The 14,009-nt window shown below is 41.5% G+C and overlaps 1 protein-coding gene across 3 annotated transcripts in view; it reads right to left on the bottom strand.

The window, feature by feature from the left end:
- Nucleotides 1–14,009, bottom strand: part of SERINC5 (serine incorporator 5) — a 42,149-nt gene that overhangs the window by 16,129 nt on the left and 12,011 nt on the right. For 2 of the 3 annotated variants that reach the window (XM_071580154.1, XM_071580153.1), the window contains 5 exons: nucleotides 12,438–12,605; nucleotides 5,973–6,151; nucleotides 5,608–5,690; nucleotides 2,623–2,716; nucleotides 149–360 (listed from right to left, as the gene is read on the bottom strand). In XM_071580154.1, the coding sequence (XP_071436255.1) occupies nucleotides 149–360; nucleotides 2,623–2,716; nucleotides 5,608–5,690; nucleotides 5,973–6,151; nucleotides 12,438–12,521 (652 nt within the window). In that variant the 5' untranslated portion in view covers nucleotides 12,522–12,605. Of the gene's footprint in view, nucleotides 1–148; nucleotides 361–2,622; nucleotides 2,717–5,607; nucleotides 5,691–5,972; nucleotides 6,152–9,769; nucleotides 9,799–12,437; nucleotides 12,606–14,009 lie in introns of those variants that run through there. The other variant, XM_071580155.1, reaches the window with a different exon arrangement.

Raw genomic sequence — 14,009 nt, 5'->3', positions numbered from 1 at the left:
TGATCAGCAACAGCACTTCGCAATGTAGATAAAGGCTCAAGAGTACCACCCGTTCTGAACTGTCATTAGACTTTCTGCCCACATAGCTTATGCCTCCAGTCACACAACTGTGGCAATACCAGACAGGAGAAGAAGTGAGTGGACTCACGATTCTGGACGCAAGGTGATATGGCCACCAGAGACACAAAGAGGCACAGGCCCCCGTTAACTCCAATCAGGACCTTGTTGTACATGCAGCCCTCTGCGTGTGTGTAGAACAGAGCCATGAGGACCAGAGCTGCCGCAGCAATGGAGTACAAGATGAGAGTGACCAAGGCAAGCAAACCGTTCCACACTTGCTTGTGGTTTGCACCTGCAGTCCTGGGGAGAGAGAGACAAGCGCACCCTATCTTTGCCTTGCCTTCCCATCCCCAAAACATGAAATTCTAATAGCTGGATGACTCATATCCTCAAACACAAAAGACAGTGTTTACTTTACTGAAGCATATGTGTGTGCATCACTACACCAACAAAGACCCTTGCAAGGGTCTTTCCTCCCATGAAAAAGAGGGAAACATTCCTTAGCATCAGTGTTTATCTTCTGTAGTATCATTCTCAGCTCATTCTGTAATTATAGCCCTCAAACTCCCAGTCTCGAGATGCGCCCATCAGCACATCTCAGCTTAGTACTTCAGAGGTGTCCACAGTAGCAACTCAGCTCCCAGGCTCAGCTAGTCAATAGTGGTCTCCACACAAAGTGGAGACATATTGCTTGGACAGCCTCTCTTCTGTACCTTGATAGTTTTAATATTCTTTCACTCAAAAAGCCTCCGCTCCATTTGGGTCTATCCCACCCCGTCTCCCTCAGCAAAACACGGTCCAATTTGTTTTCCCCTCCTCACCTCCCAAACACTTCTTGCAAAGATCACCAGGATTTAGGAGTAGCAACTAAAAGAGTTGTTTAGACCTAAAGGGCTTTTTGGTGCATGGAAAATCTTTTTAGTTTTTTTCCTGTTGTTTTGTCAAAACATGATTTATTTTAAAAGAGTATCTAATGTAGAGAAAGCTAAAGGCAAACATTGTTGTTGGATTTTTCATTCACAGAAAACAAGCTACAGTAATTAGCACTAAAAATATCTGTGGTATAAGGAGCTCTCACCTCTTCCTGAAAACAGGAATCTAACAAAGGCCAAAGGCTTGCTAAAACTCTTTGTTAGCAGTCAATATCCTAAGTAGAACAAGCGAGGACTGCAGAAGTTTGTAGAGGAAGAATGTGAGACAGAAAAGATGGAGGCAGAAGTTTCTGCATATATGTGGGAGAAAAATCTAAATATTTTAAACTGATGAAAGGCTATGGACTAGGAAGTTTATAGCAAATATACCTAAATCAGAAAAGAACTTAATGCCCAAATGGGGTATATGTGAGTTGATAATGGAATCTTGCCTAGATGATAAGACAGAGGTTCAAGAGAAAGTAGCAGTTCTCAAGTTGAGGAAAAAAACCCTGATGTGCATTAAGCTGACACAAAAAGGCAGGATTTTTCAGTTTACATCACTCCACACAGTTTCACTATTATATTTTGCAAATCCAGTTTTACTCTCTTGCACTGATGGGGGGAGGAGAAGGGGGAGCCTATGTTTATTTTACTTAGGGCTTATGATGCTTATTTTGTTTATGCTTATTCTACTTATGTTCATTTTATTTCTTATTTGCCTAGGACTAATGATAATACTTATTTTCTTATTTTACTTTTGCTTTTATACTTATCAAGGAATTTGCTTAGTTCACTGTGTAACATGTAGCAAAACCCACTCACTGTCCTTGAAGGTGCAATACCAAGGGGCCCAAACCAATTAAAACAGCTAGGATACCCCATGATAAATCAGAAAACATGTAAAAAGAACAAGATAAGTCCAATTAGACCAGCAAAAGTTGCCAACAAGACTGGTTTGAACCAGTTCTGAGCAAAAGGTAAAAAGTTCACAGGAGGAAGACATCTTACTTCATCCTCAAAGACCCCCAAAGACCACTACCCTGAATGACCAGAAGGAACAGGGCAAGTGCAAGGAGTGACTTGAGGCGGAGCAAATGGAATTCAGTTCTTGATACTCATTATAATAACCCTGCCTTCTCTAAGAAAATAATGTTTATGCATAAAAGAAAAATAAATATGTATAACTTAGTTGCATAGAAACCCTTTTTTAGCTCAACTAGGTGCGCATGTTTTGGAGGAGTTATCCCCCATGCATTCTGGGCCAGAATACACGTACCTGTCTATAACGTCACTGGATTATAGGGTTTTTATTCCACAAAACAGCACCACTCCATTTCTTAGCAGGTGTATTTTCATTTGAAATATAAAACAAAGTCAGAAGTTTTGCATCCCAACACACTATTACTTACTAAAAGTCAAGCAATTCAGGTAAAGAATAAATCAACAGAGTAGAAATGAACAACAAAGAAACATCTCCACTGGGAGAAGAGAAAGTAGATGAGGCAAACATAAATATTGAAATTAATATTGACATTAAAGTGTCTTCTTTCAAAAATTATATCTATGATACTATCACACTGTTATGAGAAAACTATTGGTCAGGAATCCACCAGAATTTTAAGCAAATAACTACTTGTCCAACACATACCAATTTTTATTCCATTTGTGTGCGAACTCAACCAACAGGATGAGCTGAATAACAATGAAAAGGCACCCTCCTGTTGCTCCTACGTATCGCCAGGCTGCAAGGCAGAGAAGCAGAAAATAGGTCAAACTGCAGTTGCCTTTCCCTTGAGATAAAATGGAATTACTGTCAATGTAGGGAAGCTGTTCATGTGGTTTGAATATCTCAAACCCACAGATGAAGGAGGAGATGAGAGATTTCAGATGAAAGGCCAGCTCAGTTAACCCAAGATTAGCTCCCTGACAAATTCTGCTTGCAACCTCGTACACTTTCAATGTAAGCACATTAGGACATGTACTGAATTTCCCTAACCTAGAGAACTTTTGTGGAGACTAAGAGTTACTTTATTCAGACAGAAAATACTGAAACCTTTATTTGTGTCTGGCAGGAAGGAGGTGGTGTGAACACATTGCATAGGAATTTAAACCCTGAAATTGCAAGGTAGTGGAACCCAGTAGTAGAAAGGGCAATTTCTTTCCATCCAGAATCCAGTACCACAGAAAAACAAAGGTGGGGTTTATCTATTTACAAATGCTTTTCTGAGCCACTCCCAAAGAACACTTGGTATTCACTGACTAATTTTAAGACAGGTTATTTGACTACTTAACTGTTGACCTACATATACTGCATTTGGGTAGCTGTTTGGATACTCTCGACAACAGATCTCTTGTGTGCATCATCAGAAGTCTCTGAGGAAATACAGATACCTATTTTAATTCTTAACTGTATATAGACCTTGTGCTGCTGCTGTGCAGTACACAGCCTACAAATTACTCCAGGTGTGCAGCTGATTTCAGTGAAGAAGACCAAGGAAATGCATTAGCAAAATTGAGCTGTATCTTTCTATTGTGTTTTCCTTTTGGAAAAACCTTGTATAAGTGAGGATGAGAATACTCAGGGCATGTTTCTGTTGGCAGAAATTCTTTTCTTTTTTTCTAACTGGACCATAAAATCATTATTTGAAAGTAAGCAAAAATGTGTCTGGTTTGCTACATGTATTATACGCCCTTAATAACAGGCTGTTCTTCAGAAAAAAAAAAGGACACGAAAAAATGGAAGAAAACAGCTTGTAAAAAAGTACATAAAAAGTAGACAGGGCACAAAGTGGTACATGTATTTGGGTAGAGCAGGAAAAAGCAGACCACTAATGGAATGAATAATTAAGTAGCCCGACTCTCGGGATATCCCACTCCCACAGAATGCTGCAGGATGTTTTATGGATCCATGATAGATAAGGTTAGCTTGGCCAGGGTGGATTTAACACTACAGCCCATACAAACCTAGTGCTTGCATGTAATATTTCTCCTCCGTGATTATCAAACTGGTAAGTATGGGTAGCATGACAAGAGATATTTGGTTGTTTTAAGAAAAAAATAAGCAGTGAGGAAGAATGCATCCCAACCACAAAAAAAACCAAACCAACCAAACAAAAAGAAACTCAAACCAAACCAAACCAAAAGACAGTGAAAATTTTTTGATAGGAGGGGGAAAAAAGATAAAAACAATTCCCAAGACACCTGTAAACCTCCAATTCAGGAGGGGGGACAGTTTAGAGGGAAGTGCAGAATGCAACCTTAGAGTGAAATGTCAAGACCTAATATGGGAAAGAAACCTTGTTATTCTGTATCTCCATACTAGGTTAGACTGCTGTTGAGAATCAGCACAAAAAGTTCTGTTTCTCGTTTTCTGCAAATACACCAGTTTTTGAAGACTTCTCACCAATAAAAGGGTCACCTGCAAAGATGACAGGCAGTCTTGCTTGCTCATAATTACAATGCATTGTACTGCTACATCTTTCTAATCCAAACAGTAGTTGGGTACTAAGGACAAACACAGACAGAGGAGAGGAATAGGGGCATCACTTCTGGGACATCAAACTGAGCCAGGACCAAACGAACAGCCAGTAAGAGCAAGAAGCTGAATTACACCTGTCAGTGGTTTACGTGTAGTGGTTTTTACCTTAGTTTCCCAGAGTACTGTGCCCACAGTATGTCTGCCCACTCTATTCTCCTCCTCCTCTGTATTACTCCTTCTTCTTCCCCTTTTAACCACCCTGGCTAAAGGGATCGTTGTTGTGAACAAGGTAACAAACAAGTCCTAGTGGAAGTAGACATGATATGCAACCACTCCTTTGCATTACTGATCCCATTCTCCTTTCCACCGGTCCAGACTCAACAGCTTAAGGGCTTTCAAGGACGTGGTAAACACAAGAGAACAAATGCATCTTGGTACCACCAGGATTTTTGCTCCTAGCTCACAAGACTCCTGCAAGAAGCTCCCCTACTAGCTGGCATTATTTAAGTACTGGGCTAGTACTAGCATGCCTTTGTAGTGCCAGGGTTCCTTCCAAAACTGGAAATGCTTCTCATTTGTCATCCTCAGCAGAGCACTCATATCATGGACCAAGAAGCCTAATTTTACCTTACTGGATTTATGCCACCAGACTGAAAACTAACAGCACCTCAAATTTTTGGGAAGCATTGCAGGTTTCCAGGCAGCAAACATCAGTGGCTGTCACATCACTGTGCCCCCTTAGCACTGGCACCTCTCCACTGTGCAGCATGAAGCCTGGCTGCTGCACACCAGAGCTACCTGCACAAACCAAACTAACATTCACCTCTGTATTCTTCAGTGAACAGTTTATTTTGCACCATTACAGTTCTCTACTTCTTAAAGAACTTGAAAGACAGTACGGCAGAGTGCTGGTATTGTTACCTACTCATTTGGCCTGCCCTTGGTCAGAAAAAACCATGATCTTTCCTGCACATTCACAGGAAGACCACATAGTCTGTGCACACAAAACAGCTCCAAATACTCTTCTTGCACCTGGCCCATACAGGCTTTACTTGAAGAAACATGGCAGTACCCATGTTGATCAGACCTCTTGCATTTATAACCACCTTCAGGTAGTACAGAACAAAGCAGCATAACAAAATAAGGAAGACATACCATTGAGGAAAGTGTCCTGATCAGGAATGAAGAAGGCTCCTGAGCACATTGCTGCCAGAACTATAAGTTTAACCAGCCAGAATCTGTGTCAGAGGAGAAAAACAACAACAATCACCTGGTTGTAATAGGAATTAGAGATCTTCAAATCAAGAAATCTCTATTTAAAGCCCAACAAGAGGTAAAAACCCCCACGCTTTCATGAATGATTACCACTTTACTTAGTTTTCACTTGGCTGTATTATTTCTGACACTAACAGTAAAATCAATATTATTTATTTTTTGCCTACTACTACACCTAAGTGGAAAGCTGGTGGCACAAACCTGTTAAGAGATGTGAAAACTAAGCAATCAAGCAAAAAACTCACCCATTATGAACATATGCTCGGCAGCTTTTGCTGCTGCTAATTTTGATAGTGAACAAGAAGAATAAAAAGAAGAAACAGGCCATTCCAAAACAGACTTTGTACACCGCAGAGTATCCCACCAACTTCTCACACATCTCACCCGCCTGAATACTCTCGCACATCTCCTTGTAGAAGGGAATCTGAAAGCAGAACAAGTTATAAGCTGTTAGACAGGACACAGGACCCTCATAAACAAGCATGTCTATGCACCAAGGACTTTTCACTGGCTTCATTTAACACCTTTCACTCTTGACACCCCTTCAGCCTGGATTTAAGGGTTTAGTGGTTATAACAAAATGTAAAACACAAGCGACTTAAGTTTTCCAGAACCTCTACTATCAACTCCTTACAGATGCTTTGGGGTACAAGTTTACCTTTCTTCAGATCTGTTGGCTCAAGCCATCCCTGCTCCTTAGTGTTTATCCCCTCACCCCCAGGCACCTTCTCCTGTCTTCTCATGCTTTACAGCAAAAGACTGATTGCTTCAGTAATTCAGCTTACATGAGATATACCAGTGGCTTGAGCTGCCCTGAGTGGAAATGCAGACTGAAGCACATCCAAGAGTCACCACCCCTCCTGTCCATCACAGCCTCTGAAAGAGAGTTGTGCCAGCTGCCCTGATTTTGTTTAACAGAAAGGCAGGAAAATTGTACCCTTCTCTTGACTCCTTAAATATTTGCCTTAGAGGCCTTGCTTTTACCATGAAGGGAAAGCAAATAGCTGCGTATTTTGGCTTAGGTTTCATCACATGGACATGATGCTGGGTGCTCTAAAAGGCAGGTCTGTGTGGCCGGGATCCACTGCTGTGGGGCATCTCTGTGCAGACACCTCCCTCACAGCTAGGGAACCAGTCAGCCACACAGAAATACAGGCATTTAATTAGAAAACCACTGTCTATTTCAAATTAAAAAAGGCCTCTGTATGCTTACAACCCTCATCTGAAGCTGGTGAGACCAGTCAAGCAATACATTAAGCCCTCCAGAGCTGACTGCTGCTACCTGTACAGGTAACTGGAGGAGAGAGAAGACAACACATGACAGGACACAACATGGACAAATAAATAACTCTGGCAAAGGAAACCTTTTCCTTCAGCAGGTGGGTCAGTACACATAGCCAGGATAGTGAAAGAACAAACAGGGCTTGGGAGCAAGTCATCAGGCAGGTGGGTTGAAAACCCTTTGAGATACAGGAAACAAGGGATAAACAAGTAAACTGCCAGCTTCTAGAGAACCAGGCTCTGAAAGCCTGTGTCTTTCAGCAGGGCATGCAACCTCCATCCTGGTTCCAGGAACCAAATCAGGCAGGAGCTCCACAATATTCCCGGCAGTTTCTCTGAAAGAGAAACTATTTTAGCAGCTTACAGCAACACTCTGCTCCTGAACTAAGGATAGGAAACCTAACTACAATATGGAGCTGATCCTAAAACAGCTGAGGAGATGAAAAGCAGGTCTGAACACAGCTGCGTGTTGGATTCAAGCTGGGCTCCTAAGAGTTGCTCTTTCAGCAGCAACTCAGAGATGAGTAGCCACTATGTAAGAAACTGGACATTAAAGAAGTAGCTGTGGCTAACTTGCATCCAAGAGTTTTGGGAAAGCTCCTGAGAAATTTTATGGAGCATCAGTGACACTTATCCCAGGCCTTGGAACAAACAAAATGTCAGACTGGGCAAATGTGTCAGCATTCAAAATGAGCAAATGGATTAACTGACTAATTATGAGAACTATCAATGCCACAGAGATTCCAGGGCAAGACAAGGCGCCACAGCAATGCCAGCAAAAGCAACTAAGCTATCAATTAATGCTTTCCTGTTCTTAGCTTACAAAAAAACATCAGTCAGCAGAGGTTAGAAAGAGACATAATATTAAACAAACAATATTTCTGGGAGAATTATTTATTTGTTTGACATATATGATAGTATTCACCAAGGAGACAGATTTCTGCAAGATCTGTTCTTGGTGCCAAGCACCATTTTGCTTACTACACTTACAGAATGAAACAAACAAAAAAAAAACCAACAAAAAACCAAACTAACAAACCATCCCCCTGACCCCCTCCAAAAAAACCCCCAAAACAAAACAAACCACACCATAGGACTTGATTAACTGATTAGCTAATTAAAAATAGATCTCTATGTAACCATAAACGGACATCTTCTTTAGTTGCATAGGTTTCTTCAGTGATCGTGATGGAATCTTTGACCCTATATGTTTTCTCAATTGAGCAGTGACTTTCTTACAGATCTGGCTTAGAGAAACTACATGGAATCACAAGAATAATAGCTCAGTTTGTGCCCACACAAGTAACAGAGTCAGTCATCATGTAGTACCCACAACACTATGCAGTAATAAGTGATGGCCACAGGAATAATCCTGAATGCCCCTTTCAGAGACCTGCAATCCTGAGGGACAAAACAAGAACAAACCCAAACTCTTGAGGATGCTAGCAGATAACAAACAAAAGTGCAGTGCTGGTGACAATAGGACTGATGTAATAAAAACAGTGTGTTTTTGTGAGAGGTTGGTCTACTGCTGGGAACAATTTATCAAGGCTTACGTGACTTCACTGAAAGATGAATCTGTATCTCTGCACATGTTCAGCTGCTGAGAAACCTGCCCACCTTGTTTACCTTACTTTCCATGGTGATTTACCGTGCTTTCCATGTGCTGGATAGTTTTCACAGTTGTTGGGTCACACATTTGCCACAATACAGCGAAATTCCTACTTTTATACCTTAACAAGCACCATAAACTAAATTCTTTGGCCTCTGAGTAGGGGACAAAGCATTCTTGCAGAAACTCAGTATCCGATCAAATGACATAAATGCCTTGGCTGCTGTGAAAGCAATGATGCCAAGTCTGCAATTTTCCAATCTACACTGAAGCACTTTGAGATGATCAACAGCTTTGACCAGTATTCACAGAAACAGGGACAGACTGCTCTGAACCTGCTTTCCTCCTCTCCAAGCTGCAGATGCCTGAAACAACCTCAATGCAAGAAGCAAGCCAACACAGCCACGGTGCATCCAGGCACCAGCCAGATGGGGCTTGGCCACCTCTGAGTTTGGGTCTGTCTGTGTGATTGAAACCACTAGTTTTCAAATAGCTTTAATATTAAACATTTAATATAAAAAATAAATGAAAACACTGTTTGGAGAGACCAAAACAATTCTTTCCCTTTTCTCAATAATCCCTTCCAAGGCCTGGGAAGTGTAAGGTTTTGCTTCAACAGAACACTTGTGAGTAAAGCTGCATCTGTTTAAAAAAAAACAAATTAAAAAAGTATAACTGGAAAAATGAAATAATATATGGATCAGGGCAGAGAAGCACTTCAAGTTGGGTTCTGCTTTGCTTTACTGTGCAATGGAGTCAAGTCTCTAAAGTATTTTGTGTGAATGCATATTAGTCTTTTCTATATTTTTGTCCCCATCACTGGGGCTCTCATGTCTTGACTGATGAATCACCCCATCTTTTGCCCTGATACACAACATTGCTCCTCTAAATTCAATTTTGCATCCTATTAATCAAAATACTGCCCTGGTCAAAACCATCAACTCCTTCGCTGCCCCTCCACTGACTCTTCCTTGTTCCCCCGAGATCAAACACAAATACCTTGGTTTCTTTTGAAATATTTCAAAATTTAACCCTTTGGGCCTCTCTCTCCTGTGGGCACAGGAACAGAACACGACATGAGAAAGAGTGAAAATGTTAACAGAGAAGAAACACCCCCTCGAAGGACACTGTTCAGTTCCTAAAGCTTACCACAGAAAGACGATGTCCTTAAAATGGTGATGGTTAGCTCAGGAAGCAAGGTTTTCAAACAGTACCCAAATACCCCACTGACACCGGTCTTCCCACTGACACATTGCTTCGTCTTCCTGCCACCTTTGGTGAGGCTGTGGAAGTTGAGGTTCCTGGGACAGTGCTTCTTTTTTCCAGCCATGTTACAGGGCACAGACCAGGTCCTCAGCCCTGAGCTGGCCCTGTAATGTCTGGTACCTTAGGAAACACAAAATGTCCTAAAGGTCTGATAGACAGAATGCATAATGGTAGGGGTAGATAAATACAGCAGAATAAACAGATTTTTTAGAAGTCTCTGTTTAGGGTGTCCATAAAAGACATACATTTGCTGTTGCTTCCTTGTGAAATAATGCCAAAGGATCAAGTGCTACAGTATCTTTAGAACTACTTTAGACTTGGGATTTTATAGCAAATCACCCAAACAATCCCTCTCACTGACAAAACAGATTACTTTCACATAGATCAGCATGAGTATTTGAACTCCCAACTGGTAAAGCAGACACCTGATTCCTTGCCAAGATTATGGCTCCAAAAAGAACTGCACTACAACTTGAAATTTTAATTTTTTTAATACAAATTTTTTTAAAAATATAATTAAAATTAATTAAAATTCTGTCTTCTCTCAGGAAAAAAAAAAAAGAGGTGAGGTCCCAGAAACATCACGCAAACCATTTACTTACAGTCTGGCTCCAGGAGCTAGGAGTGTTCCTTGATGCAGCCAAAAGCAAAGGCATCAGTAAGTGCCCAGCACTTTTAAAACACAGTTCACTGGGAAGCTGAGACTGGCCAGTCGGAATAAATAATTTCAAGGTGAGCTCTACTCCAACTGGGCTGAATTAATTTCAGGGGTCTTTAAACTTTCCACAGCCTGAACAAAATTATTAAATTAGAGAGAAGATAAAGAAAGCCTACTTTCAGATGGTACATTTCCCATTCAAAGACACTGAATGCTATAAACTATGAGAGTGATTATCCTTCCACTTCACATTAATAGCTACTCTTTGTGCCATTTCCTCCCACACTGAGCTTTCAAGACTATGAACTGGAAAAAAAATTTGGCAATACTGAAAAGGATGTTGTTGAAGGCTTCTTGAATCACTTTTCTGTTGGATAAGGAGTAATTTTTTGTCATGGATACAAGCTGCATTAAAACCACATTACTGATGGAAAACAACTTTATGAAATTTGGATATGAGCACATAATTTGTCTCCCACACACTCAAGTTCTTTGGGTTATTCACTTCATTGCCAAGCTAAGCATCTAGTAAGTCAAAGTAATTCCTGTCAAGCAATTTCAGAACACACATGTTGAACAATTTTTGAGTCATAGTTCACAGGCAAGCATCATGTCTGTACTGGGTACTCCTACAGCTGTCATCAACCTCTGGTGGCCTAGGGTAAGAAGGTGACACTAGGATAATTCACATAAAGTGCCATTAAATGAAAAAGAATTAAGACAGAATATACAAAGAGGGTACAATGGGAAGAAAGAAAGATCAGATCACTGGCAGCAGAGCACAGAAGCCCTCAAATTAGCCTGCCATAAGCCCATTGATTCATCTGTGTTGTGGGGAGAGAATGCTGCCACCAGCTTCTGGATGTGGGATGCTGTGGAGGCAAGTGTTTCAGAGGCAACCAAAAAACAAGTGCAGAATGTAAGCAGGACATCACCTTGTCCTCCAACTGATTCAGTGAGGAAACAGCCCTAACGGGGAGGGGAACGCAGAACAACCAGATGACCACAGCAAGGGAAGCCTCCTGAACCTCCAGAACAAGCACATTCACAACCCTGAATCAGGCCCAATGATGTGTTTGGTGTAGAACCTTAATTTTTAAGAACTAAGCAATGCAGCTGTTGTTCCCTCTACTTAAAAACAGACTTTTATTCTTGTAGTTGGTAGAGGAAGAGAGAGAAGATTTGTGCTACTTGGGTGGCTTATGAAACCAAACCAAGTATGTGGTACAACAGGTCCAGTGTGTGAGCAATAGCAGGCTGCTGAGCATTAGGAAAATTGTATTAAGACTCTGAAAGAAACTTGAGTTTTAAAATCTAGTTTTAGCCACAGCTCCTTTCATGCTTTTGAAGATCTTTAATTAAAAAGACAATTAGAGATGAACAATATTTGCTGTGGTTAGAGGCCATGTGAACACAGAACTCACTGAAGAAAGCCGCTTGTAAAGGCTCTGCAGCACTGTGCTGTGCAGTAGTCTGTCACACAGCACCAAGAACGCAGAATTAAAATAACAACACTAGAAGAGTTATTTTCTAATTTTCTGCTTCTGCTATCAAACAAGCTGACAAACTGAATATTAGACTGAATCGATTTGTTCTACTATAACATGTTCCCTAAAAAGCCTCTTGTGACACTACCTGCACAGCAAACCTGGCATGGGTTTGCTGCAGCAAATTTCTGCACAAGAGGAAGGCCTTGACTCTTCCTGTTGTGCAACACACTCAACGGGTAACAGGAAAAGGCTGAGCATGGAAAATCATCATGTCTAGGTTTGGAAGTGGATGGGTGGAGGAAACTGTCTGTCTCTTCTGAGGGAGCACCCCTACACATAAAGAACTGTGGAAAGAGCCCCATTTCCTTCCAGTGGCAGCAGTGAGTTCAACTCCCTTACTTACGTGCATTTTCATTTTGTTAGCTACAGTTGTTGACATCATGACACAACAGATGATAGTCACCAGGATGAAGTAAAGTGCATACATGAAGCGGGTGCTGGTTGACTGTTTTATCTTGGGGCAGCATTTGCAGCACAAGGAACAAGCAGCAGTACCACAGCAGCAGGCCAACTGGAAAGTAAGACAAGAAACACACAGGTCAAAAAACCACCAAAGGACTCCATTGTCAGGTTTCTGTTGCAAAAGTCAGATATGGAAGCTGGGAGACTTACTGCAAAACTCTAGAATTTCTCAAGCCTCTTCTCCCAGCTGAGCAGCATTTAAGTGGAAGCAGACAGTCTTGTTTATGAAAAGTCACTAGTTTTAGGCATGTCAGTTTCTAGCTTTTCCATGTTTTCCAACGATGGGAGATAGAAATTCTTGTGTATTTTAGTTCTCTTCTACTCACAACTGACGGTCCCCCAAGGCAAAAACCATGAAGCATACCAAAAAGCATGTAATTACCTTATTCAACAAGTGAAAAGGTACCAAAAGGGGTCTAGCTTGATGCTCATTATTTTCTTGCTGTCAACAGTATCATTAACTTTCAAAGAAGCTGGATTCACCTTTCCTGCCTTCTACTTTTAGAAAAGTCATATATAAAATTATAAATGTAAGCCTTATTTTTATACATAAGGCAGCACTGTCACTGGCCAGGCCTCCTTGCAACAGGCAACAGCTTCATATGGCTTAACCCATCAGCCATGACCACAGGAGGGATTTTTGGACACAAGCAGGCACCCAGGGAGAGGGAACCTCCCTTTCAGGTCTCACTGCTGCCAACTCAGAGTAATCTCATTTCACTGCACTCCCAGTTTCAAGGAGCTCCTTGTGGCTAGGTATGGTGCCCTGCCAGAGCCTGGGGCTCAGGCACAGCAAAGCTGCTTTTTCCTGGTGTTTCCTCAGCTTTTGGAGGGCACACAGGAATGTTCAGAGGACCTTCTGCTTTCAGCAAGCAGTTGTACAAGGTGAATTCTGGACAAGAGACTAAAAATGCACAAGTGCCACCTCTGTATCATTGAGGCAAATTTCACAGGCTTGTATGTGCCATCTGCCTCCAAACCACTATGAACTATTTATTTCCCAGGACACTTTGTCTTCCAGCATCAATGATTTTTCTGATAAGGAGGAAGGGGTCTCACATGTGTTTGCAGACACAATATCTGATAAAACCCCACAGAGTCTCAACAATATACTCGTTGATCAAAATGCCCCAGAGAGCCAGCCCCATTTTGAAGAAGTGTCTCAAAAAGACTGACTCCCAGCTTATCATTTTCTTGCCATGAATATCTCTGCAACACTCAAGCGTAGACTTCCTGCCTTCAGCTCCACAGAAAGGATGTGGCAGACAAGTCCTTCTTTTGCTAAGCAATGGCTTTTCAGCTGCAGAAGACATAAATTGGGGACAGTCCAACCCAGCTCCCACACAGCTCTTCTCTCACTTCATTGCTGGATCTCACGCCAGAGGAGACAGGGCCTCAAAGCACACAGCTGCCAAAACTGCTGCTGCAGCAAAACAGAAATCCTCCCCAAATC

Source organism: Pithys albifrons, chromosome Z (genome assembly GCF_047495875.1).
Source record: "Pithys albifrons albifrons isolate INPA30051 chromosome Z, PitAlb_v1, whole genome shotgun sequence".
NCBI classification, from domain to species: domain Eukaryota; kingdom Metazoa; phylum Chordata; class Aves; order Passeriformes; family Thamnophilidae; genus Pithys; species Pithys albifrons.
Note: the sequence above shows the minus strand (reverse complement) of the source record. Positions and strands in the feature narration are given on the sequence as shown.